General features: G+C 55.8%; 2 protein-coding genes across 2 annotated transcripts; one reads left to right on the top strand and one right to left on the bottom strand.

The window, feature by feature from the left end:
• The first annotated feature begins 910 nt into the window (after window positions 1–910).
• On the top strand, window positions 911–1,495 carry LOC138062735 (olfactory receptor 14C36-like). The gene has a single exon (XM_068921741.1). The coding sequence runs from the start codon at window positions 911–913 to the stop codon at window positions 1,493–1,495; it is 585 nt and encodes a 194-aa protein (XP_068777842.1).
• Window positions 1,496–6,087: 4,592 nt separating this feature from the next.
• Window positions 6,088–6,678, bottom strand: LOC138062734 (olfactory receptor 14C36-like). Its single transcript, XM_068921740.1, has one exon. It carries the CDS (start codon window positions 6,676–6,678, stop codon window positions 6,088–6,090), a length of 591 nt encoding a protein of 196 aa, XP_068777841.1.
• Window positions 6,679–26,973: the final 20,295 nt, after the last annotated feature.

Here is a 26,973-nt window from a genome sequence, read left to right as displayed (position 1 = left end):
GTTGAACTCTGTGTTGGGCTGAGCCACACACACACTTCCCCCCCATACAGATCTGGCTGATTCAGGGAGACATTCACACACCTTTGATGAACTCAGGCAGAACCATTTACACCAGTTGATCCACTCCCTGGCCCGTCTCCCCTGAGCCTTCTTCCATTGTAGGGCTTTACTGGTCAGGTGCAGTGCTATATTCATCTCTCATCATGGTAAATAGAGAAATTTCCCCCTGGGTCACTGGACCAAGTCTCCTGAACGCCACTCATGACACCCAAGGCCCTCCTATCCCCACCCTATACCTGGGAAAGTTTGTCACCTCCCTCCATTGACACCCCCTGGCCGAGCAGAAGTGACCCCGGTGGAGATCATCAGCAGCGGCCACTGCTCTGCAAGGCACACTCAGGCAGTGCAAATTAGCGCTCAAGACAAGGAACTGGATGAAGGAAAAGGACAAAGGGCATGTGGGAGGCTCCAAGAGAAGGGCAAAAGGTTTGGCTCACAGAAGACTGCTCTAAATTGTCACTGTCTTTTTCTCCTTGGAAAGTTCCCCATGCCCAGGGCAGAGCAAATGTCCAACGGCAGCTCCTTCAATGAGTTCCTCCTCCTGGCCTTTGCAGACACACGGGAGCTGCAGCTCTTGCACTTCTCGCTCTTCCTGGGCATCTACCTGGCTGCCCTCCTGGCCAACGGCCTCATCATCACTGCCGTAGCCTGCGACCACCGCCTCCACACCCCCATGTACTTCTTCCTCCTCCACCTCGCCCTCCTCGACCTGGGCACTGTCTCCACCACTGTCCCCAAATCCATGGTCAACTCTCTGAGGGACACCAGGACCATTTCCTATGCAGGATGTGCTGCCCAGGTCTTTTGCTTTGTCTTCTTGTTGTCAGCAGAATATTCTCTTCTCACTGTCATGGCCTATGACCGCTACATTGCCATCTGCAGACCCCTGCACTACGGGACCCTCCTGGGCACCAGAGCTTGTGTCAGGATGGCAGCAGCTGCCTGGGCCAGTGGTTTTCTCAATGCTCTCCTGCACACTGCCAACACATTTTCCATTCCTCTCTGCCAAGGCAATGTCCTGGACCAGTTCTTCTGTGAGATTCCCCAGATCCTCAAGCTCTCCTGCTCACACTCCTACCTCCGGGAAGTGGGGCTTCTGGTGGTTTCGGTTGGATTAGGCTGGGGGTGTTTCATTTTCATTGTGCTGTCCTACGTGCAGATCTTCAGAGCTGTGCTGAGGATGCCCTCTGAGCAGGGTCGGCACAAAGCCTTCTCCATGTGCCTCCCTCACCTGGCCGTGGTCTCCCTCTTCATCAGTACGGCAGTGTTTGCCTACCTGAAGCCCCCCTCCATCTCCTCCCCAGCTCTGGATCTGGTGGTGGCTGTTGTGTACTCGGTGGTGCCTCCAGCAGTGAACCCCCTCCTCTACAGCATGAGGAACAAGGAGATCAAGGACGCCCTGAGAAAACTGATTCAGCTGCTTCCAGTTCAGTAGCACTAAGCTGCCCATGTCTCCTCACAAGTGTTTTTCAGTTTGTCTCAGGCAACTCCTGTGCTTTGGGAGTTCTTCCTGTAGACATATTTGTGCACAAATGTTTGAATTCCTCCCACTTCTCCAGCAGCACAAACCCCATCTGTCTGACCCAGAGGCCCTCTGCATATCTACCTGTCACTGTGTCAGAGGTGACCTGCCTGGTAGCATCTCTGTAATAAAAGGGGATCTCCTGAGTACTGTGCCTGAAGGCTGGGCTCCTCTTCCAAAACTTGTGCCAAGAATGCACTCAGGGAATTGCACCCTACAAAGTCCTGTTGCTGTGATGGGTTGTGCATGGGCTAAGGGGGATGCACTCATAGGGTGATGTGTGAGGGAACGAGGTCTGGATTCAGCTGCTACTTGTGGATGCCCTGGGCCCCTGAAAGGATGAGTCATCAAGGGGTATCTGCTGGGGACTGTCCCACATATTGCCAGGAAGGTGACAGATGCCCGTCCTTCTGGAAGGGGATATGCAGCCACGCGGGGAGCAGAGGGGATCTGCAGGGGCAGCATGTGCCTGGGCTGGGCAGTGAGTGGAGACTCACAAAACCAAGGGGTGCTGGGGGGTCTGGGGAGAGGGCAGGGGAGGTGGGGAGAGCCGGGGAGGGGCTGGGCTGGGCTGGGAAGGGCCCCAGAGAGGACAAAGGCCAGCAGGCAGCTACTGCGGGTGAGCAGCAGTGCGGGAGCACAGAGCCGTGCGCTTGCAGGGCACCCGCAGGTGTCCTGGGAAAGGCAGCAGGGCCCGGAAGGAGCAGGAGAGAAGAGCCCAGGTTGGTGCCTGCGTTGCCTGCCCACGCTGGGGAAGCTGCCCCAGGGCCATCGTCCCGCAGCAGCCCCTCGCGTCACCCCTCCCAGCGCTGGCTGCTCCCTCAGCGGTGGGGTGGTGCATGGCCAGCTGCGTCCTCCTGCACCTCTGCGCATCCCCACGGAGGGGACAAGGCCAGCCTTGCACGGCCTCTCTCCTGCACCAGACCGCGGCAGGTCCCGGAGCACGGCTGTCTGCTGAGCCCTGCGTGGGGCACAGCCTGGGCTGGGCAGGGGCTGGTTGCCCCCATCCCCAAGTCTCTGGGGGATCATTTAATGGTTATTTAATAGTACTCCAGCCCTTGCCATGTGCGAGGGGTCTGGTTCCAGCTCCAGCTGCCCTCTGCCCACCCACCCTGGCGCTGCCAGCCCCACCGCAGCCTGCTCCTCACCGGCTCCAGCACAGCCCTGCAGGCAGCTGGAGCTGTCTCGGGCCCCGGGGCCGTCTGGCGGCAGCAGCCTTTGACCTGGCCACAGCAGCAGCGGTGCCGGCAGCAGGGCAGGAGCAGGGGACTTGGGGCGAAGACCCCTGCCCTCGGCTGCACGGTTGGGGCACTGGCCAGGCGATGCCTTTGTGGGTGGCCGGGCTCCAGGTTCAGGGTGGACGGCATCTCGAGGGCGGGAGCGCCGGGATGTGGATGGGGTTCCAGTGCAGCCGGGAGTGTGGGGAAGGCAAGTGGGCAGAGCCAGGCACACACAGCTGCCAAGGCCACGGGTGGAAAGGGCAGTGTGGGGCTGGTGAAGGCCCTCCCTCTCCTTCTCGTCCTCATGGGGAAGAGAGTCCCCAGGCCATGCTGGACTCCACTTGGGCTGATGGGAAAGGGCAGAGGGCAGGGGGGAAGAGGCATTCAGAGCCTCTTGAGGTGTGTGATGGAGTTTTCCAAAGCTCAGGGCTGAGCCAGGGACCTTTGGATCTTCCCCATGATGCTCTCCCAGCTGGACTTGTTCTGCCCTGCCCTAGGTGCTCTCATCCCCAGGTCAGCTGTGCTGGAGCAGAGGCTGAGGATCAAGAATTCATGGACTCACAGAGGAGTTATGGTGGGAAGGGACCTCTGGAGGTCTCCAGTGCAGCCTCCCACACAAAGCAGGGCTGGTTGGAGCCCTCCACTCTTGTCCGGCCATTGCTGGACTGTGCCTAATCGTAGTTACCATCCCCAAACCTGCTCTGCTCCTCCTGTCCAGGCACTGTGGGACGGCACCTCTCATTGGTGGGGCACTGCCCTACCGGCCTTGCTGGCACCCTCGGCTCCTGGCTGCCCTTCCCACCCGGAGCAGCCCCACCCTTGCTGCTCCCCACAACATACTCTTTGGAGCAGCAATCCCATCACCAATGGTGCAGAAGCACTTGAGCTGTGGCACAGGATTTCCTCTTCTCCCAAATAGGCAGCATAGTATCAGATCCCCAAGTGGCTGAGCTCCCTTTTTCATCCAGCTCTGACTCTGCATGCAGCATTCCCTGGCTAAGGGTCCAGATCCAAAGCTCTCCTCTCACCTTCACATTGGCTGTCAGGAAAAAGTTTCTGCTGAGGTGATACGGTCACCTTTTGTACCTACAAGCTCCTGGGGATCTGCTCGGGTCCCCTCATCCCTTACCAAGGCTTTCTTGGCTGTAGTCAGGGGTTAAGTCCCAGGTAGAGATGGGCAGCCAGGTCAGCAGGATGGGGACAGGGTCAGGTGAGGACCCCAGAGGTGCAGGGCCAGGCACAGGCATGTCCACAGTGTAATGCCGGCACAGCCCAACGACAAGGGGAGCAGTTCCCTGGCAAAGGGGACAAGGCCCCACAGTGAGGCTGGTTGCTCTCTGTCTCCCCTGCTCTTGTACCCACAAGATCCCCCTCCCTGGCTGCCTCCAGCCCCTCCATGCCCACCCTGCTGCCCAGCACACCACGACAGCCCTGGCCCTGCAGCCCCTCCGGCACCCCCTGTTGCCCCGGGGACAGAGCCACCTGCCCCGAGCTGGTGCCCAGAGAAACCTGTTTCTCGTTCTCATTTTCTCTCTCTGACTGCTGCCCTGCTTTTCTCCTGGGACATCCCTGCTCCCCAGAGAGCCTTTCCCCATGTCAGTGTGTCCGTGCTGACCTAGCTGATCCTACACCCCCACCCTGTGCACCCCACAGGGCCCCACCCTGGCATTGCTGCTCCTTAGGGTGAACAGGCCATGGGGCTCCTGACTTGGCCCTGGCAGAGCAGGTCATGGTGGGAAGCAAACCCCATTGGACAGGGATCACCACCACTGACTGGTGCCATTACACTGCTGCCATGTGTCTTTGCTCATGGATGGTGCTCAGAGTGACCCCCAGGGTGTTGCCCAAGGCAGGAGATGTGTTTGGGTGTTTACTGTGGTGTCCAGCCTGTAGTGTTTCACTGCAGGTGCAGGAATCACTTCCCGTCCCACTTCCCTGTGCCTCCTGGGTCCCCTCTGCCTCTCTCGGGACTGCAGAGCCCTCGGTTCCCCATGCATACCTGGATCTACTGCTTTACCTTCTGGTTACTCCACCATGGACCATCCCTCACTTTGTGAAGCTCCACTCACTGCCCATTGCCAGGCACACGCTGTGCCTGGACATCCCCTGAGCTCTCCTGGGGATCTCCTGGAGATTCCCCTCCACAACCATGGGCGGTTCTCATCAGCCCTGACACCTGAGGTACAGCCCTGGGCAGGTAATTCAGAGATCATTCCTCATCTCCACTGGTAACCAGCAGATGAGCCCTGAATCCAGCCCCCAATCCCTAATGGATGACCCGGGGACTCTGAGCTCATCCCATGGAGTTCACAAGCAGAGCGGCAAGCCCTTCTCTGGTGCAGTCCCTTGGGTGTACTTTTGACTCCAGCTTCTGAAGAAAAGACAGACCTCAAGGCACATCACAGGGGAGATCCCCTTTTATTAGAGACATGTTAATGTGGAGGCCAGAGCTGGCACAAGGGTGCCCATTGCCTGATCCTGCCTGTAGGCACAGGACGCATGCTCATGGAAACACAACCCTACCACCACCCAGTTATGAGACCTGCTGGGCCATATCCACAGAAGAGGGCACAGAAGGACAGCGTGGAGATGAAGAGAACAGCCTCCAAAAAAGAAATCCTGCCTCTGTGAGGAGATGTGTCTCCAAGAAAGCTGAAGCTCCCATGGGAAAAATGTAGCCAGGAAATGGCTGCTGTGGCAGCGATGCCACAATGATGCTGTCAAGCACAGGGTCTGTCCTCACAAGCTGCTGTCTGACTCCCCTCCCTCCACTCCCCCTCCACTTGTAATGCTGGAGCTCTGTAGATGGAAGGGATCAGCTGGTGGTGACAACCAGCTGCCAGTCTTGCAGGACAGGGGTGTGAGATCACACCTTGACTGTGGCCAGCAGAGCTGAGCTCTCCTACGAGACCTGGGACCCGTGATCTCACCCCGCCTGTACTTGTCTGAGCCTGACCCTGTGCCCCTGAGCTCCCTTGGTGTCAGTGCCAAAAGGGACCCTGCAAAGGGAAACTCCCCTCATTGCACTGGGGGCATCTGAGGGAGCTCAGACTAGGGGGCTCTGAGCTTCCCCCATCTCTGCTGATGAAGGGGGAGCCTGGTTTCCTACTTCAACACAGTGTCTGGGTCAGATTCTAATGAGAGATTCCTGAGAAGTGACATGAACGAAAACGTCTTTGCATTTCACAAGAAAGTATCAGAGAAAAGTAAGAAAGAAATAAATGCACCACACAGAGACTTGATGCCAAATGCCCTGGGACTGATGAATGGGCGCGCATGGGAGAGTTATCGGTGCTTACGTTGCACCTGTATAACCAGTTTCCTCAGGGCTTCCTGGAGCTCCTTGTTCCTCATGCTGTAGAGGAGGGGGTTCACTGCTGGAGGCACCACCGAGTACACAACAGCCACCACCAGATCCAGAGCTGGGGAGGACATGGAGGGGGGCTTCAGGTAGGCAAACATGACAGTGCTGACAAAGAGGGAGACCACGGCCAGGTGAGGGAGGCACATGGAGAAGGCTTTGTGCCTTCCCTGCTCAGAGGGCATCCTCAGCACAGCTCTGAAGATCTGCACGTAGGACAGCACAATGAAAACGAAACACCCAAGGAATGAAAAAAGACCAAGCACAATAAGCCCGACTTCCCTGAGGTAGAAGTCTGAGCAGGAGAGCTTGAGGATCTGGGGAATCTCACAGAAGAACTGGTTCACAACATTGCCTTGGCAGAGAGGTATGGAAAATGTGTTGGCAGTGTGCAGGAGAGCATAGAGAAAACCACTGGCCCAGGCAGCTGCTGCCATCCTGACACAAGCTCTGGTGTCCATGAGCATAGCATAGTGCAGGGGTCTGCAGATGGCAATGTAGCGGTCATAGGCCATGACTGTGAGGAGAGAATACCCAGTTGGAAATAAGAAGACAAAGCAAAAGACCTGGGCAGCACATCCCGAGTAGGAAATGGTCCTGGTGTCCCTCAGGGAGTTGGCCATAGATTTGGGGACAGTGGTGGAGATGGAGGCCAGGTCGAGGAGAGCGAGGTTGAGGAGGAAGAAGTACATGGGGGTGTGGAGGCAGTGGTCGCAGGCTACGGCTGTGATGATGAGGCCGTTGGCCAGGAGGGCAGCCAGGTAGATGCCCAGGAAGAGGGAGAAGTGCAAGAGCTGCAGCTCCCGTGAGTCCGCAAATGCCAGGAGGAGGAACTGGTTGAGGAAGCTGCTGTTGGACATTTTCTCCTTTGGGGCACAGGGGTGCTGTCTGAGGAAGAAAAGACAGTGACAACTTAGAATAGTTTTCTCTGAGAAAACGTTTCCATTTTTCATATACAATTCCCCCCCACTCCCCCCACCTACCCACACAGAAACACAAGACAGACAAATTTCTTTTCTCCTCAGGAAGACGTTCATTCAGCTCCTCAGCTTCAGCTCCAGCTGAGTGTGCTGTGAGGAGCAGGGGCCTGTCCTAATCTGGACCAGTGGGTGGATGGAATTGGTTTGTGATAGCTCTGGTTTTCGCTACTGGTGTATAAGGATGTCCACCTTTAATGGAAAAGGGCTGTTAATATCCGCACACACAGTTCTAAAGAGCTTGGGCTGCAGCAGGGAGGTTTAGCATTTTTTTAATAATTATTTGGTGTGGAGATTTTTAGATTCCATCATCACATCTGGGGAGCGTTCTTTGCAGGGACAGATATCTGTATTGCTGCAGACATGAACATTGCAAAGACCAGAGAGGCAAATGGGCTCTCTGCTGCTTAGTGCAGAGTCAGGAGTGCTGCTGAGTCCATCAGCCTTTTTCCCAGCTGTCCTGGGCTCACACTGGTGCTACCCAGAGCATGATTTCACCCACAGGTTTCTCTAGAAAAGACACTGGACTCTGAGGAGATCAAGGGCGGCTGGTTTCAAAGCACAGTTCTTCCTCTGCTCTCTTTCACATACGGAGCTGCTCAGGAGCCCTTGGTGGCATTAGCACCTCCTGAGCTTCTGGAAATGGCTCCCGAAGGAGACAGTCATGTGTCCCGACACGGGGGTCTCCGGAAGGGAGAGGCAGCTCCTTCCCCAGCCCCTCCGACTGCATTGCCCAGCACCGTGGGGCTCGAAGGGGCCTTGGGCACCTCGCTCCCATGAAGGGCCGCAGGGTGGGTGTCTGGATTTGTAGCTGAACCGCCAGCGGACAGCAAGTACCAGAGCAGAAAGGAGAGGTAGGGAAAGGAGGAGAAAGGCTGTGACCCTGCTGCCCAGGCAGGACAGAGAGAGACAGACGGGCACCTTCCCCAGACTGCGCCTCCCACCTCGGGGGTCCTGCCAGGGCAGTCGTTCTCAGCCCCTCTGCCTTGCCCTGGGAAAGGGGCACGTGGCAGCAGAGAGGCAGCTCTGCTTCCTGGCAGTCTGTCTGCAGAGGAGGTGACTCCTCCCCTGGAGCCCTTCACCCTCAGAGCAGCGGGAGGGCGCTGTTGGGTGGGAGAGGAGAAGAGGGGGGCTTGCTCAGAGGAAGGCATCTACGATGGAGGACCACAAGACAGCTGCCTGAGTCCAGCCTACCACAGAGTTTCTGGGGGCACTTTCCTGCCATTCCCCGACCATCTCTCAGCTGCCTGGAGCTGTCCCCACTGGCAGCTCTTCCTCTGTCCCCACCTCTCTCCGCTGTCAGGGCTCACAGACCCCATCCCACCCGCTGGCCGTTCACCTCTGCCCTGCACAAACCTCCCGGCAGGAGGGCACTGCCCAGGGGCATCTCTGTGTTGGCAGGGCCGAAGGAGCAGGGCAGACGAAGCATGATGAGGATGATGCGAGCTGCAAAGGGGAGATTGCTGCTGCCTGCAGGTAAACAGATGCCTGAAGGAACTTGCGGGGATCCTTGCAGACAGTAACCCTGCACAACTCTCCTTCAGTCCTCTAAACCTGCAACATCCTTCTGGATTTGTGCCCTGCCACAGGCACAACACAAAAGCAGAGACTCAGGAGAGTGCCCCCCCTCACAGGTAAGCCTGCCCTGAGTGTCCTCTTGGAAAGTCCCCTCCAGACATGCCCTGAGGGTGAGCTAGAGCTGTGAGCAGCCCTGACCCTGATGCACACAGCACCCTCCCAGGAGCAGAATGAACCTGCCCTGCTGGGGGTCACTCCTTCCACCCAGAGCTTCTCCCCGCAGCACTGTGGGGAGCTCCCTGGGCAGGCTGAGGGCTGACCCTTGCAGGTGGCAGAGACACTGCACCGGGCACACAGCACCCTCGGGGCACAGGGACACAGCTCTGAACCACAGCCCTGCACAGACCTTGGTGCACACCCAGACCTCACCTCCATGCAGCTGTCCCTGGGAGAAAGCAGCAGAGCACCCTGTCCCTGTGTCTGTGTGGCAGGACATCCCTGCTCTGAAGCATCTCCTCCTCCCATGCACTAGAGGAACCGGGAGAGCAATCCTTAAAAAACTGATCAGCCACGCGAGGGGCTGGGTTCAGAAGAGCGCTCCAGCAACCTCAGCAGCATTGCCCTGCAGCCAGACACTCACCGTGCAAAGGCCTGGGAAGATGTCTCCCACAGTGAACTGTCAGCTGTCCTCCCACTCCACACTGCCCTTCACTTCTCTCTGCCTTCTCTCAGCTCCTCTCAGCAGCAGCAAGCAGTGCCTGGAGCCCTGCTGCTCTTGGCAGAGGAGCTGCTCCTGCACACAGCTGGACACATGGGCACTGCTGCCACGGTGCCACGAGCTCCCTCTCTCCCAGGAGCCTGGCCCCACTCAGGAGCAGGGGCCCAGCTGAAGGTGTGAATTTCTATTTCCCTCAGGCTCCTTCCTCCTGGGAAATATCCACTGAGGTAGACTAAAATAATCACCTAGCGTCCTCTGCTAAGGAGTGGACAGAGACCGATTCCAACATTGCAGTTTATTCCATCAGAGGATAACTCTCTATGGTGGAAATACCCCACTCTGGAAGTCCCCATTCCCTCCTCTTACCTAGGCAGGACACCTAGAAGGGGACAGGAGGGGAGTTCATTGACGCATCGTTCACATATTGATTCAGATGAGTCCATCTGGGCATGACATGCTGGTTTGGAAGCCCCAGGGCTGGCGTGGGATTCAGACCCCTCCCCTGAACTCCACAAACACACAGGAGGTGGGATTCCCCTTGCCCAACCTGATGTGTGCCCAACAGAGATGTCTGCATACGAATTACTTGCCTAAGGTCCTGTTATAATCCCTGGAGGTGGAGGGTGGGAGTCAGTTGCCCACACACAAACACCTGGCAACACTGGAAGAGACAGAGGAAGAGACTGGAAGGTCCAAGGCATGTGCCAGTGTCTGCTTGCTCTGATGGAGCAACTGGGAGACCCGTATACCACTAGAGCATCAGGTGGGGGTCGGGTGGGGAATTTCCTTGGCTATCTGAAATGACCCCAGATGCCTACTACTGCTAGACACCCACTCACGAGGAAGCTGAGACATATCCAGATCCCAGTGTTACCAACAGCTCATGTCATTCAGTGCAGACACTTGATTTCATGACCTAGAAATAGCCTCGCAGGGCCATGTCGGATGTCTGGGGTGTCCATCACAGCCACATGTCTCTAGCAGACACAACATGTCACCTACAGGGAAACCATGGCCCCTTTTCAGTGCTTGCTGGACAAGGTGCCCCAGGGCATCTCACGTTTCCTACCTGTGTCCACACAACTGAATCCCACCACGGCCCTTAGGCCACATCCATCCTGTCTGCATTCAAGCGTGCTCCATAAATGGGAGGCACATCACACCAAGGTCTCCACTCTAGGGTCTGCACTCTCCAACCCTTCTGGCTTTCCTGTCCCTGAACCTCTTCTCACCCTTCCACATGATATGGACAGGCACTGGGCTAGTGATGTCCTCAGGGTGGCTGGATCGCAGGCTGCCCAGGCCCAGGGACTTCTTTAGGGGCATCTTGTCCTGCCTGGAGATCACTTCACCTCTGTCACAGGGCCCCAAGGTGCAGCAGAGGCAGCTCAGGCACCAAATCCCTCTCCTGCCATTCCTGCACAGCTCAGCTCTGTTTCTCCTTGGCCTTGGGCACTGCAGGGTTTGCTCTGTTAGTGGGAACCTCCATCCACAATCACATTGCCACCTGCTATCCATGCCAGCTTGTCACCCCTTGCAGTCAAAGCCTTTGCCTACAGAAGCTCCTTGGGAACATGTTTCTGTGTGACAAATCTTCTGTCCATGCCACAGCTGAGGTGCTGAACTCAAAATACATGCAGACATATGCAGCCTGGGGCACAGCCAGGAGCAAACGGAGATGTCACCAGGGAAGGAGACTCCACAACCTCTGGGCAACCTCTTCCAGTGCTCTGTCACTCTCACAGTCAAGAAGTTTTTCCTCAGATTCAGGTGGCCCCAACTCCCTCTCCTCAGGGGCAACCAACAAAGCTCCTTAGCTGCAGCTCCACCTAGCTAGAGCTGCTCCCAGGAGAAGTTAAGGCCTCCTGTAGTTGTCCTTGCCTAGCTCTCCTTGCCTGTTAGCAGCAAGCACCCTCTATTTCCTCTGGGTCCCCAGAAAGCAGCCCCTGCCCCACAACTTCCAACAAGCTCCTCAGAAGATCTAAGCAGAGCCCACACACTGTTGCACAAACTGCTGCCTCTGTTCGCTGCCTCTGTTCTCTGCAATCTGAATTCCTTTTGGCAGGGACTTGGAAAGCCCTCTCTTCAAGGGGGATGGAGCCTCCCTTCTGCAAGAGTCACCCTGAGACTACTCAGAGACCAGGAAGGGTGGTTGTAGGGATGTTCTCAAACTCCAGCAGCTGCACAGCTGGGAGCTGGTCACCTCACACACTTCTGAATGAGCCAAGGTGCAGGTCCTGAGGCATTGCACTGCCTTCCAGGCTCTGCACCACCGGAGCCTGGACAGCAGCCCTGCAGTGTGTGGGCACGTCCTGAGAAGCCCAGGAGCAAAACTGTGGGAGATCCAGGGCACTAGGTCCTGTACAGCCTCATGGGAAAGCCAGGGTGCTGGGGGGTGGATCCAGTCTTCCAGGGACTGTAGCCAGGGGAGAAGCACTGCCCTGAGGTGATGCTGAAAAGCCCAAGGACCAGCTGAGCTCCAGAGATGGGAAATGGCTTTCCCCAGGCTCAGCCTGGGCAACATTCATGGGAAATGAGAACACTGCCCCAAATTTGCTCCCCGGCCTTGCCCATGGTTATGGAACATGGGAAGCACCAGGGTCCCACGTAAAGCCCTCTGATCTGGATGATGTGTGTTAAGGGCCAATTTGCTCTTTTCTGGCATCTCATCTCTCTCTTAAGCACCGCAGACTGAGAAACCTTGCTGAGGCCTTTTCAAAACAAAGAGCCTGCTTTGGTGCCTGAAGGAGGAAGGCTGCGTCCTGTCCCATCCTGTCCTACATCCTCCTTTGACAAGAAGAGTGACCCACAGGAGAAACCCGTCTCACCAGGCTCACCAAAGCATCTCAGCCCATGGCCACCCTTTGTGCTGTTTTACCTCACTTTTCTTTGATCCCATGTTTAACAAGTGCCAAACCCCAAACATAGCCCCAAAACCCCTGCTTCCCGCACAGGTCTGCCCTGTGCAGAGACCTGTTGGTGCAGGGGCACAGAAGTGACCTCTCCCGTGACCCATCTTAGATTTTTCACAGCCTTTGTCACCATCTGGTCACGTTCCTGAAGGAGTTATCAGCAAGTTTTGGAAACTAACTGGGGATGTAGGCAGGTGACTGCTTTCCAGGACGGGAGGGGAAGTCTCTCTGCTCTCTCCCTGGCTGTGCCATCTCCATGGCGGTGACCTACTGAGCCCCGAGATGACACGGGCTGAGGTCACAGTGGGATGTGCCGCATCACAGAGAGGTCTCTCCCCGGTGCCATGGGAGAGCCCTCACTTCCCTGCAAGGCCAGGACATGGCTCACACGCTCCCCACTGCTGCCCTTCAGAGCTGCTCCCCAGCAAGGAGGGAGGACAGGAGGCAGTGGGGCTCCACTGGGGCTCCTCACCAACAGGCACAAGAGCAGGGACACATTGGAGAGGAATTGTGGTGGACGAGTCCTTTTTCCCTGGAGGGAGAGGTGAGCTGAAGGGAAGGGACCAAACGAGATGGAGACTGCTGGACCAAGAACATTAGCCCAGACCACAGGTACTTGTTTTCCAGTGTTCCTGCAGCTCTCCACCAAGGGTAAGGGATTCAGGAGCTCCTTCCTGAGGTGTCGCACAGAGACTGTGAAATGCAAAGACGCCTGTGGATCCTGGGCTGTGGGGGTGTCTGGACAGGGCTGGGGGCGGCCACAAGAGCCCTGCTGGAGGGTCCCGTCTGGCTCAGGGCACAATGGGGCAGGCAGGAGTGCTGGGTCCTGGGGCTGGAGCTGTCCTGAGCCCCGAGGCTCCTGTGGGGCTGGCTCCATCCCCTCATGACATGGTGGGGAGGAAATTCAGGCCCAAGTTTCCCTGGGAGTGGGTCTCCCTTTGGGATCTGGCTCTGGCAGGAAAGGGGTCCTGCGTTCCCTGGAGGCTAGAGTGTCCACCAGATCCCATGGGGCTCTCAAGAGCCTGCTGAAAGGCCCACAGAGGAAATGAAAACTTCACCTTAAATAACCTTAACGCGTCTCCTTGTTTGGCAGAACCTCTGTTCCTTCCCCCCGGAGCCTTTTATGTTTTGAGCTTGGCAGAGCATGTTTTCGGCTCAGACCTGGTGTCCTCAGATGGCCACAGCCCCCGTCCTCCTGCAAACAGGGCTCAAGGCTCTGCACCCAAAAGAGAGCAGGTTTGGGAGAGCACCTTGGAGAGAGATGGGAGGGTGCCATGGCCAAGCTTCCAGTGCTGGCTGATGCCAGGCTGATTTTCCCCGGAGCCGTGGTGGGCAGTGCTGGGGTGAGTGCAGCAGGGCCATCTCCTGCCACCCCTGCCAGCCCCACACCTCCACTCCGCAGCACTGGCAGGCCCAGAGCTGCTCTCCCCCTTGCTGCCCCATGCCCCGGGGCTCCTCAGCCTTCCAGAGCGACCCACTGGGCCCAGCCTGTCCCACAGAGAGCAAGAGCAGTGGTGCCGGCAGTGGGGCTGCTTTCCTCCAGGAGCTGCCAGCAGGGCCGGTGGGGCTGGGAAGGCGGGAAAGAGCAGCCTAGGCCCCAGGGCAGCTGCCCTACAAGCCAGATGTGCTGGGGGAGATGTGGTGGGGTTGGGCCAAGATTTGTCTTCAACATTGGAATGATATCTTGGCCCTTTGATTCGGAAGGGTTGGAGAGTGGGTCTTGGTGTGTTTTGGGGCCCTTGCCCATGGTCGCTTCTGCTCGGAAAAACTGCCTGTCGGAGGGCTCCGAGAGAGGCTGTGCCCACGCGGCACACCGTGGCCTGGCCGTTGGTGGTGCTCCGTGCCTCTTGCTGGGCCCTGAGACCTGTGGCCCTGGAAGCAGCCTGAAGGGTGTTGGCAGAGCAGCTCTGAGCGTGGCAGCTGTTGTGCTTTCGCAGGGCCTTGGAGGCTGGGGAAGGGCCCGTCCTCCCCTTGCCATTGTCATTAGCCCTGCTGGCGGGAGCTAATGGGGGAAGAGCTGCTGAGTGCTGCCTCTGCTGGTGTCCCCAGCTGAGATGCCCTCGCCTCAGTCCTTCCCCATGTCCCAAACTGTCAGGGCCCCAAACCAGAGAGTGCTTGTTGTCCTTGATGTGTAGGGAATGTGCTGGCTTGGTTCAGTCCCTCCTTGGGGAAGGAAGTGGCCTTTGGAGTTGCGGGAAGGCTTCTTGCTCTGCCTGGGCCATGGGGCCCTGCTGTCTTCCGCTTCATGGTCGCTGCTCCCACACAATCGGCCCCTTAGGAAATGTTGCCACGAATCCCTTGCAGGCCTTTCTCCAGTTCCGAGCTTCACGGGCTCGGTGCGGGTACTGGCTGGGCAGAAGGTGATCTTCTCTTGGGGCAGGAACCGGCCCGTCCTGGGTGTTTTGCTGCACTAGGAGCAGTGTGAGGCACCAGGGTGAGTGAGGGAGGCCGTTCAGGAGGTGTCTCAGCCTTGGGGAGGGCAGGGGGAGCCGCAGGGGGCAACAGCCACAAGGCCAGGGTCCCTAGTGTCTGCAAGAGCTGGGCCAGAAAATCACCACTGCCCAATCAGTTCTTTGTCGGTAGCTGAGAGGCCAGCAGGGGCCACGTGGCTCGGCTGCTGATTCTGAGGTCCCTTGGGGCTGAGGAGCTGAGAGGCCAGCTGCAGGAACAAGGCTGGCGTGTTGTCTGCAAGGTCCCTTCTTCAAGGGTTACGTGATTGGCTAGCAGGAGGCGTGTGGCTGGGAAGGTGCTTGTGAGGTGACTTCTGGCTGAGCAGTTGCTGGGGCAGCAGCAGGTCCACAGCTGGGACGTGTGCTTTGGAGGTGACGTTGGCCTGAGCAGCTGGGAGGTCAGCATTTGGCTGATGGCTGAGGAAGTCATTGTGAGGTCACTTGTGTGTCAGGGGCTTGTAGGGCAGTGAGAGGCAGACGGCTGGGAAGGTGGCCGTGAGGTCCTGTCTTCTGGAGTGGCTGATAGGGCAGCAGGAGGCAGGTGGCTGGGAAGGTGCTTGTGAGGTGAGTGCAGAGAGAGCAGCCCAGGTTGCCCATGGCTGGGAAGTGACTCGGAGGTCCCGCCTGTCCCCGCAGTATGTAGGCCTGCAGCATGGCTTAGACATTGGCGGTGGAATCTAGGCTTGACAGTGTGTGCGTGGTGTGGAAATTGTGCCCCATGAAAAGAGAGGGGCCTGGTGAGCTTTGTCTGCAAGATGGGAATGCTCTTTCTGCCCTTGGATTGGTGGAGGTGGGAAGGGAGCAGGAGCAGAGGTGGGAGTGGATGTTCAGAGGAAGTGCTTGTTGCTGCCTCTTGGAGGACTAGAAAGAAACAGGAGGGCTGGAGAGTGGGCCTGGGTGTGATTTGGGGCATTTGGGGGTGGTGGCGTGGCTGCTGCCCTGTGTGGTGGTGTGGCCTGTGTGTGCCTGCTGCAGAGGGGCGTGCTGGCTGTCCACCGTGTGTGAGGCTCAGGGTGGGGGTGAGGTGTGTGCCAGAAGTTGGGTGGCGTGTGGTGGGGAGAGGCGGTGGCCCCAGGGTGCTGGTTCTGGGTGCGGGAGGAGACGTGTGGAGAGAGCAGTGGTGTGCGTGGGGAGTGCCATGAGGCTGGGGAGGTGGGGAGCGCTGCGAGGTGAGCAGGTGCCTTGGCTGCTGGGGCCCCGGCTGCCCTGGTGGCCCCAGGAGCCAGGCACGCTGGCAGCCGGCTGCCTTCTGCCCGCTCAGCTTCACGCCTGGAGTTTCCTCCGCTCTTGCCAGGCTCTGCAGCCAGCACCCACACAAAAGTGCAGGGAGCGCTTCTCCTTGCTCTGAGAGCTGTACGAGGCATGCTTTTCCCTCCTTTCCTCTCGGTTGCTTTTTGTGGGGAGAGCTTTGGTCTTGCAGCAGTGTTGGCTGAAGGAGCAGGAGGTCGTGGGAGTTGCTCGTTCCCGGCTGGGCGTTAGCGTGCTGGAAGGTGTTTGGAGGAGTGAAGGCCTTGTGGAGAGGTGTTCTTGGGAGAGGGGCAGGTGTGTTCTTGGGAGAGGACTCTCGAGGGGAGCTGATGCCTTCCTGTGCCAAATCTCCCTGGACAAGGAGTGCCTTGGAGGAGGGAAGGCAAGGCAAGAGTGGCCTGCAAGGGATGCGCAGCCCAGGTCTCTCTTCTTTCCAGCTGCCGTCTCGGCAAGTTCCTGCACCGTCCTGCTGCAGGGTGAGCTTTGTGTGCTGCAGCAGGGCAGCGAGAGAGCCCCCTTGGGCAGGCAGGAGTGTGCGAGGTGTGGTGTGGTGAGGTGCTGACGTGGGGAAGGTGGTGGTGTTGGCCTGAGGTTTGGGTGGGAGTGAGGAGCCCCACAGAGCTCTAGGGGCATTGCTGCGAGTCTCTGGAGCCAAGGGAGTGGTGGTGAGCACAGGCGTCCTCCAAGCAGCCTGCCGGCTTGTGGGCAGGCATTGTGGACGCTGAGCGCTGGAAGCCCTTTCCCCTTGGGGTTTTCTCCCTGAGCGCTTTGAGAGTTGCCACTCCTTTTTTGGGAGGTGGGGAGAGTCCTAGAGCCTTTGCATTGTGACCACTCTTGTTTTTCGGACTGCTCCCTGTTGACGCCGTGATGGGGTCGTGTCCTTGCAGCCCTGAGCAATGCAGGGGCCAAAGAGTGGAGCACTAGGGGGTCAAGTGCTTGCTAAGGGAAGAGAGGGAAGTGGTCCTTGCTGCAGGCTGCTGCCTGGTGCTGGTTGGGAGGAGAGCTCCTGGCACCAGACGTGAGGACAAACCAGCTTGGCTCTGCCACACGCCCAGCTCCTTCAGTGGGTGGCCTAGCTGGTGCTCTCGGGCTCTGCCTGGGCCATGCCAGGGGGGACCCTGGAGGCAGAGCCTGCACTGGCTTTTCCATGTGGCACGTGCACTGCTGAAAGCTGCTGGCTTGGCTCGAGGCTTGGCTTGGCAGAGGAGAAACGTAAGCAGTTGCCTCTCTCCTCTAGTAGGAAAGGCTACATGGGGATACTCCCTGTGTACATAATTGGTGCAGAGGCTGTTTTCTTCTGATGGGGCAGGATCCTAGAAACTCTTTCCTTTTAGTGCAATGGTATTCAACAATTAGCCCTTAATTAACCATCCCATTAACCCGCTCCGATCCAGAGAAATGTGGCAGGTAGAGGGAGAGTGTCTTGAGCTCTTCCTGCCAAAGGCCTCACTGCTTCGGGGCTCTCTGCTGCACCCTGCACCCTGCACCCTTCCCTGCGCTCTGAAATAAAACATCCAGGGGCGGACATCCAGTAGGAGGCCGCAGAGAGCAGTTCAGATCATGTGGGACTTTCTTCACCCACACAGTTCACAAGGAAATGGTCTCTCCACAGAGGAGCACTCAGAGGTGCTCTTTCCAGGGGCAGTGCCACAGTCCTTAGCTTTTCAAATGGGCCAAATAAGGGAAACTTCCAAAGACCAAGTATTTCTTCAGAAAGTGATTGGCCTTTAAAACCACTTCTCCCAGAGGTGCCTGCTGCAGGGAGTAGTAATCTCAGCTGCCCAGAGCTCACTTTCTGTGCTGAAGACTAAGGAAATGAGCCCATTGCTTTTGGACTGGGAGAAACATCAGCTGATGCTCAGGCACTTTCCTGCAAGTCAGCAGGAAACACTTCCTGGGTCCGAGCTGAGAATCAGCGTGCCAAGCTGGAGTTGTTTCATGCAAATAACCGCCTCAGAATTAGGTTCCTCCCCTTTCCACATGCTCCTCTCTGCCCTAAGGGGGTCATTTGGGAGCTGACCCTTCAGGTGTCCAAGTGAGCACATTTGGCAGAGTGTCACTGAGTTGGTCACTGAGGCCTGCAGTTTCGGGAGCTCTTGTCAGGATCTCCAGCTGGAAAGCTGACTCAATCCCAGTGTGTCTCCTTTCTGGTACAGAGAGAGAGAAGAGACCCCCATAGCTGGATCATCATGTCCCTGAGGAAGGGGAAAGGCCAGCAGGTGGCACAGACCTTGGAAGGTGATTGTGAGATTCTTTCTGCCTCCCCATCTGATGGGCCAGTATCTGATGAGTAGCAGACCAGCTAGCAGGCCCACCTCCTGCTGACACAGAGCCTGCAGGCCCAGAGCCCTCGCCCTGCTGCCAGTGCTCTCTCCCCAAGGCAGCCCAGGAAGCCATGGACTGCCTTCACCCTGAGGATGTGTTGCTGGCTTATGCTGCTGCATGCTGCCTCCCTGGACCCCCCCAGGCCCTTCTCGGCCAAGCTGCTTTCCAGCTGGTCGGCACTCAGCATGTCCTGGTTCAAGACATTGCATTTCCTTTTGTGAAACTTCCTGACCGTTCCTCTCTGCCCATGTCTCCAGTCTGTCACAATGCCTCTGAATGGCAGCGCAATCAGAAACTTGCAGGCCCTTAGGAGGCACAGGCCCATGCAGGTGACTGTGTGGTCCCTTCTGTGTCTGTAGGTGATGGGCCAGGAAGAAGCTTGCGGGTGGGAAACTGTTTGTGAGGTGACTTGTGTCTCAGTACCTCATAGGCCAGCAGCAGGCACATGGCTTGGATGTTGGTTGTGAGGTCATTTTTGTCTCGGCACGTGATAGGGCAGCCACTGGCTCCCGAGCAGAGGAGGTGCTTGTGCGATTGCTTCTGTCTGAGTACCTGATAGGCCACTTGCAGGCCGATGGCTTGGATGCTGATTGTGATGACGTTCCTGCCTGAGTACCTGTTGGGATAGCAGCAGGCACATGGCTGAAAGGCTCACTGCAGGCAGGTGGTCTTGGAAGAGGACTGTGAGGTTACTGGTAAAGGATCAGCTGGTAGGCCAAAAGTCTTAACAGGTGGGGACATTGTGATGAGAGCCATTGTCTTAGGAGGTGGAGACTTTGTAGTGAGAGCCATTGTTTCTCAGAAGCTCCTTGGATGGTAGGAGGCACATGGCCGTAAAGGTGAAAGTCAGGTCACTCCTGTCTCTGCTAGTGATGGGCAAGGAGAAGGCACATGGGAGGGACCTCACAATCAACGCTGCAGCCATGTCCCCTTTGCCTGCCTCTCCCCATCCTGTAAAGGAAGCGACCTCACTATCAACACCACAGCTGTGTCACCTCTGCCTTCCTGTTCCGCTCCCCTCTTCTGACCTCTGCCTTCCCCCTTCCGCTTCTCCTCCTCTCTCCCAGCCATCGCCCCTTTACTGGCACCTCCCTCTCCCCTGTCCCCATGGGATTTTACACGTGTGGTGGGCAGCTCACATGGCAAGATGAAAATGGGCTCCTGGGGAAGGCAGGCTGGGACAGTGAGGAGGTGGAGATGTGCTCTGTGCAAGAGGGTGGCTGGAGTGCACAGGGCTTTGCCCTAGAGAAGGTGACGAGCCAGTCCAAAGCACGGCACAAATGGACCCTAAGGCAGGTGGAAAATGGGCTGGACCACTGGGCCAAAATGCTGTGACCAGTGGCACAAGGTCCAACTGGTGGCTGGTTACATGCAGCATCCCTCAGGGATCTACATTTTAGGCAGCACTGTTTAATGTCTTCGTTAACATCCTGGACATTAGGATGGAGCGCACTCTCCGTGTGTTTGTGGACTAGGTGCAACGGGGGCAAGCCTCTGAGCAACCTGCTCTAGTTCTCTCGGGGTGAGTGGGGGATGGTATTAGATGACGTCCAGAGGTCTCGTCCACCCTAAGTGCTGGGATTCAGTGCATCTTTCCCTGAAGAGCTCTGGAAAGACAGAATAGTGAGAGGAAGGAGAAAGGACAGGGAGGCAGAAGAAGGCAGAGGAAATAGGTCCCTCTAAATAAAGCAGTTGCTCAGAACATAGTTTCTGCATTCAGAGTGTTAGTAGAAAAGGTATTGGGCTGAATAACTGGTCACAAATATCTATACTCCACTAGAAGGAGGAAATACTGCACTGCATGCACTTGGTGCTGCTAAAAAGAAAGAAAGAAAGACAAGATTCATTAGAACTGGTAAAACATACTTGACCTTCTGGAGATGGCTGTGTGCCAGTTTGGGCACAGAGTAATTTTTTGGATAGGTTTCAAGTTACAGCTACACATTTTGATTCAGGCCTTTACTCCTTTGCCCACATATGGAGGCTGCTGCTGCCTGAGATGCCCTGGGGTCACTGAGTTCCCATGGCTAGAAAGGGAAGGGCAGAGACCTGGGTTAGGCAGAGACATCTGCCCTGGAGGGGTCAGGCATGGGGTGAGATCAGTCTCAGCCCTGTTGTCACCTCAGATGGGGTCGCACTTCACTGACAGTGCAGGGAAGGAGAAGGGAGTGTGGCTAGACTCATTGGGACACCTGTAGGACGTCACTGTGGCACAGGTATGCTGAGATTTGTGCAGATGTGGCCTTCCAAGAATACAGTGTTTTCTTGAAGCTGGTCAGCCTGCTTTCCTCTATCAGGCGAGAGAGCTCGACATGTCAGAGGGTGACTCGCTCTGTGCAAAGAGTGAGGGGTGGCACTGAAAGCTGTGGTCAGGGGGAGGTTTTCTGAGGACTGGGGTCTGTGTGAGACACAAAAAGTTCTTTTTTAATGGTGTGGGCCTGATTATAAGAGAACTGTTAGGAAAATTACATGAAAAATGAAACAAGAAAGAAATTAAGAACAAGATTTAAAGCAAAGAAGTGTTTTGTTATACTTTCCAGCTTCAAATTTTGTCTGTGTGTGTGTTCTTATTGTCTTTCTTAATTTCTTTTTCTTTTTAATTTAGTGATCTGTTAGTATGATTTAGTGGTCTTATAATTTTTTTTTTATTATTATTATTTAAGGAAAGATGTTCAGAACTGGGGTAGGATGCTGTCACAGGGTCACGGACACCTGGTGCCATTGCAGGTGCCCTAGTCCCCTCTGCCTAGCCTCCCTCTGCAGCTCTGAGGGGCTTCGGTTTCCCACAGGTCCCCTGGGAGAGCTGCCAGGTCCATGAAGGTGTATCAGAGTCACCGGGGCCTCTCCAAGCGCCACTGGCTGCTTCTGGTTCAACACCTGAGCTCTGCCTGGAAAGGGGAAGACTTGGTTTTGACGTTTCAAAAATATGAACACGCTTTCATCAGCTGAAATGATTGAATAATTTTAATGTCAATGATTTCGTATGATGAAATAATGGAAATCTTCAGGAAGGATATTAATCTCAGGAGAAGAAATACTGATCTGCCCTCGACCTTATGTTTCCACTGCTCGGTGTATTAGGCTGTGGATGTCATCTCAGTCATCTCCCACATGTTTCCACATGTCCTGCCTACATTGATCACTTCTGAGGTCAACTTTGCATCAGACGAGCTGGGCTTATGCACTTCCCATAGTTTCCCAGTTTTCCTCCTCCCCTTCCTCTGTATCATTCAGGTACCTCTCAACTCCCTAGTCACTGCTCTGAGCTTCAGGGAGTCGGAAGCTTGTCTCGTCTTTCAGCACTCTCATTGTCTCGTCAACCAACTCCTTCACTGTGTTTCTATCTAGCCTTGCCTATCTGTTTGTCAAGAACATGTCAAGGAAGGTTATTCCTTGCAGACTGTGGACCTTCCTGGAGGCTTCTTGCCCCTGACATGCACTTGAGGATTGTATTGTATTTCTTAGGACACTGCATCATGTTTGATCCGAATTGAGACAAATCCTTCTGTGTCTGTTTGCAGTTGATTTTCTAAGGAAAGCAGGTGGGAATTGGTGCCCAGGAGCTGTAACATTCAGCTACAGGCTTGAGTGGGAAAAGGCTAGATGTTAAGCCGAGTGAGGGAAGTCCCCAGGGGCTGAGGAGAGAAATGTCAGGGCTGGGGAGGTGGGGAGGAAGGTTGTCCATACACGTCTCCTATCCAAACTACTGCTTTTCCTGCGTGTCCAGGCTTCATCAAGGGACCCTGTGGGTCAGTGTGAATTGGAGGAGGTGGGTATCACTTCCCCTGAAACCTGAAGAATAAAAAAATCTTAAAAAGCAGACATCTCTCAGGTGCTCCTTGAAATCCTTCTCTTCTCAATACCCTCCTGAACACTTGCCAATTAGCCACAGAAGAGCTGAAGAAAATGATGGAAAGAGACCTGGGTTGTTAGGGCTTTTTGCATTTTAATGACCCCTCAGGTGTATCTGGTGTTGAGCCCATGAACCTTGGATGCTGAGAGGAGGCTGCACAAACCTCTGAAGAAGTTGAAGTGAGAAGTAAATCCCAAGTTTCTTGGAGTGTTAAGGAGTCCCACTGAGGGCCATTACTGACAAAGCCTTCCCAGGGGGCTGATTAGAGCAGAAAGCTGGAGGTCCTGATTGCAGGTAGGCCAAGAAAATGTGCAGGTGGCTGTGATGCCAAGTCAGCCTTGATGTGTGTAATGAAGCAGAGCAACCAGGCCCTGACACCCAGCCCTTGTGAAGGGTGGTGACTTCCCTCACGCGTTGTTCGGGGCTCTTTCTGGGGGTCAGTGTGAAGGTGGGCATGTGCAGCTCCAACTGCAGGACAACAATATGGCATCTCTTGGTTCCCCGTGGACAAGGAGGTCCCAGTGGTTTAAGGAAACTTCTTCTCAGAGGCCTTAGGAGCAGAGACACCAACCATAGCCAAGAGGCTAGAGACCTCGGTTCTGTTGGAGGCTTTCAGCCATGGCAGTGCCCTCAGCCGTCTCCACCACAGGCTGTCCTACACTGTCCCATGCCTGTGCCTGCATCCCTGCAGCCTGTAGACCCCCAACATGCTTCCTCCCCTTGCTCTGTCCCCAGGATCTCTCCATATTTACTGAGGTCTCTCTATCCTTGCTGGTGTTCTTTGAAACACAAAGGCATGGGGTGACCTCAGAGGCCTCTGGGTGACCTGTTGCACCAAAGCACTACCCTTCAAATCACATAATCACAGAATCACAGAATCGTTTAGGTTGGATGGGACCTCTGGAGATCATCTAGTCCAACTTCCCTGCTCAAGTAGGGTCACCTAGAGCATATTGCCCAGGATCACATCCAGACGGCTTTTGAATATCTCCAGCGAAGGAGACTCCACTACCCCTCTGGGCAACCTGTTCCAGTGCTCTGTCACCCTCACAGTCAAGAAGTTTTTCCTCAGGTTTAGGTGGAACTTCCTCTCTGGTTCAGTTTCTGCCCATTGCCTTTTGTCCTGTTGCTGAGCACCACGGAGAAGAGACTAGCTTCATCCTCTTGACATCCCCCGCTTCAGATACTTATACACGTTGATGAGATCGCCTCTCAATCTTCTCTTCTCTAGGCTGAACAGGCCCAGCTCTTGCAACCTTTCTTCATAGGAGAGGTGCTCCAGTCCCCTCATCATCTTGGTAGCCCTCCGCTGGACTCTCTCCAGGAGTGCCATGTCTCTCTTGTCCTGGGGAGCCCAGAACTGGACACAGTACTCCAGGGGAGACCTCCCCAGAGCTGAGGAGAGGGGCAGGATCACCTCCCTCCACCTGCTGGCAACACCTTTGCTTATGCACCCCAGGAGACCATTGGCCACAAGGGCACATTGCTGGCTCATGCTTAACTTGTCCTCCAGGACTCCCAGGTCCTTCTCAGCAGAGCTACTTTCCAGCAGGTCAACCCCCAGCCTGTACTGCTGCATGGGATTATTTCTCCCTAGGTGCAGGACCCTGCACTTGCCTTTGTGGAACTTCAGGAGGTTCCTCTCTGCTCAACTCTCCAGCCTGTCCAGGTCCCTCTGAATGGCAACACAGTCTTCTGGTGTGTCAGCCTCTCCTCCCAGTTAAGTATCATCAGCAAACTTGCTGAGGGTGCACTCTGTCCCTTCCTCCAGGTCATTGATGAATATATTGAACAAGAGTGGGCCCAGGACTGACCCCTGGGGGACACCACTAGCCACAGGCCTCCAACTCAACTCTGCGCCATTCACCACAACCCTCGGAGCTCGGTCATCCAGCCAGTTCTCAAGCCACCTCACCGTCCACTCATCTAGCCCACACTTCCTGAGCTTCCCTAGGAGGATGGGATGGGAGACAGTGTCCAAAGCTTTGCTCAAGTCCAGGTAGACAACATCCACTGCTCTGCCCTCATCTACCCAGCCAGGCATTCCGTCATAGAAGACTATCAGATTGGTCAAGCATGATTTCCCTTTGGTGAATCCATGCTGACTACTCCTGATCACCTTCTTGTCCTCCACATGCTTAGTGAGGACCTCCAGGAGGAGCTGTTCCATCACCTTTCCAGGGATGGAGGTGAGGCTGACAGGCCTGTAGTTTCCTGGCTCCTCCTTCTTGCCCTTTTGGAAGCCTGGGGTGACACTGGCTTTCTTCCAGTCCTCAGGCACCTCTCCTGATCTCCAGGACCTTTCCAAGATAATGGAGAGTGGCCTAGCAATGGCATCTGCCAGCTCCCTCAGCACTCGCGGGTGCATCCCATCGGGGCCCATGGATTTATGGATGTCAAGTTTGGACAAAAGATCTCTAACCTGATCCTCCTCCACCAAGGGAGAGTCTTCCTTTCTCCAGCCTTCCTCTCTTGTCTCCAAGGTCTGGAATTCCTGAGGACCGGCCTTAGCAGTGAAGACTGAAGCAAAGGCAGCATTCAGCAACTCTGCCTTCTCTGTATCCTTTGTCACCAGGGCACCCACCCCATTCAGCAGCGGGCCCACGTTTTCCCTAGTCTTCCTTTTGCTGTTGATGTATTTGAAGAAGCCCTTCTTGTTGTCCTTGGCATCTCTTGCCATATTTAATTCCAACTGGGCCTTAGCCTTCCTTGTCACATCCCTGCACACTCTGACAACGTCCCTGTATTCCTCCCAAGTGGCCTGGCCCCTTTGCCACATTCTGTACACTTCCTTCTTCTGCTGGAGTTTTGCCAGGAGTTCCTTGCTCATCCATGCAGGTCTCCTGCCTGTTTTGCTGGACTTCTTCCTCAGAGGGATGCACTGCTCTTGAGCCTGGAGGAAGTGATGCTTGAATATTAACCAGCTTTCTTGGACCCCTCTTCCTTCTAGGGCCCTACCCCAGGAGATTCCCCTAAGTAGGTCCCTGAAGAGGCCAAAGTTAGCTCTCCTCAAGTCCAGCGTTGCAATCCTACTCATTGCCCTGCTCCCTCCTCGGAGGATCCTCAACTCCACCATCTCATGGTCACTGCAGCCAAGGCTGCCCCCAACCTTCACCCCTCCAACTAGACCCTCTCTGTTCATTAGTACAAGGTCTAGCATTGCACCTCTCCTCGGTGGCGTCTCCACCACCTGAGTCAAGAAATTATCATCAATCCTCTGCACGAACCTCCTTGACTGTTTGTGCCTAGCTGTGCTGTCTTGCCAACAGATGTCAGGGTGGTTGAAGTCTCCCATGAGAACCAGGGCCTGTGATTGTGAGGCTACTGCCAGCTGTCTGTAGAAGGCCCCATCGATGACTTCCTCCTGGTCAGGTGGCCTGCAGTAAACCCCCACAACAGTGTCACCCATGTTACCCTGCCCTTTAATCCTTACCCATAGACTCTCAACTTGCTCTTCACCCACCCCGAGGCAGAGCTCCACACATTCTAGCTGCTCCCTCACATAAAGAGCAACTCCACCACCTCGCCTTCCTGGCCTGTCTTTCCTAAAAAGCACATAGCCATCCATGACAGCATCCCAGTCATGTGAACTATCCCACCATGTCTCTGTCACTGCAATGAGATCATGGCTCTGCAACCGCACACAGATCTCTAACTCTTCCTGTTTATTCCCCATGCTGCGTGCATTGGTATACAGGCATTTCAGAGAGCCAGTCAAGCATGCAAGCTTCCCAGGAGAGGTGCAAGAGAAGCCTCCATAGCCATGTTGCATGCTGTCTCCCCTGGTTGTATGCACCCGCTGGAGGCATCCTGACTGGAGCGGTGTTTTACTGACTCTCCTGCCACTATACCACTCCCCTTCCCCCATCTTGCCTAGTTTAAAGACCTCCGTACCAGGCTGGCCAATCTGTTGGCAAAGACGTGCGTGCCCCGCTTGGTAAGGTGGATCCCATCGCTCCCCATCAGCTGTTGATCTTCAGACAGGGTCCCATGGTCATAGAAACCAAAGCCCTGTTGCCAACACCAGTGGCGCAGCCAGCTGTTAACTTGGAAAACTCGTCTACTCCTCCTCCCATCCTTTCCCCTCACAGGCAAGACTGAGGAGAAAACAACCTGGGCTCCCAGACCCTTCACCACCATTCCCAGAACTCTGAAGTCCTGTTTGATGGTTTCCAATTTGCCTTTCGTGTCATTAGCACCCACATGGAAGATCAGCCGAGGGTAGACCCCACCCCATCTCAGTTAGTCCAAGCATGTGGCAGTGCTGTGACAGCTGGGGCATCTCCGTTTGCTCCTGGCTGTGCCCCAGGCTGCATGTGTCCGCATATATGTGGAGTTCAGCACCTCAGCTGTGGCATGGACAGAAGATTTGTCACAGGGAAACATGTTCCCAAGGACCTTCTGTAGGCAAAGGCTTTGACTGCAAGGGGTGACATGCTGACATGTATAGCAGGTGGCAATGTGATGGTGGAAGGAGGTTCCCACAGACAGAGCGCAAACCCTGCAGTGTCCAAGGCCAGGGAGAAACAGAGCTGAGCTGTGCAGGAATGGCAGGAGAGGGATTAGCTGCCTGATCTGATTCTGCAGCACCTTGGGGGCCTGTGACAGAGGTGAATTGATCTCCAGGCAGGACAAGATGCCACTGAAGAAGTCCCAGGGCCTGGGCAGCCTGTGATCCAGCCACCCAGAGGACATCACTAGCCCAGTGCCTGTTCATATCATGTGGAAGGGTGAGAAGAGGTTCAGGTTCAGGAGAGCCCGAAGGGTTGGAGGGTGCAGAGACATGAGTGGAGACCTCGATGTGATGTG

Source organism: Struthio camelus, chromosome 29 (genome assembly GCF_040807025.1).
Source record: "Struthio camelus isolate bStrCam1 chromosome 29, bStrCam1.hap1, whole genome shotgun sequence".
Taxonomy (NCBI): Eukaryota; Metazoa; Chordata; class Aves; order Struthioniformes; family Struthionidae; genus Struthio; species Struthio camelus.
Note: the sequence above shows the minus strand (reverse complement) of the source record. Positions and strands in the feature narration are given on the sequence as shown.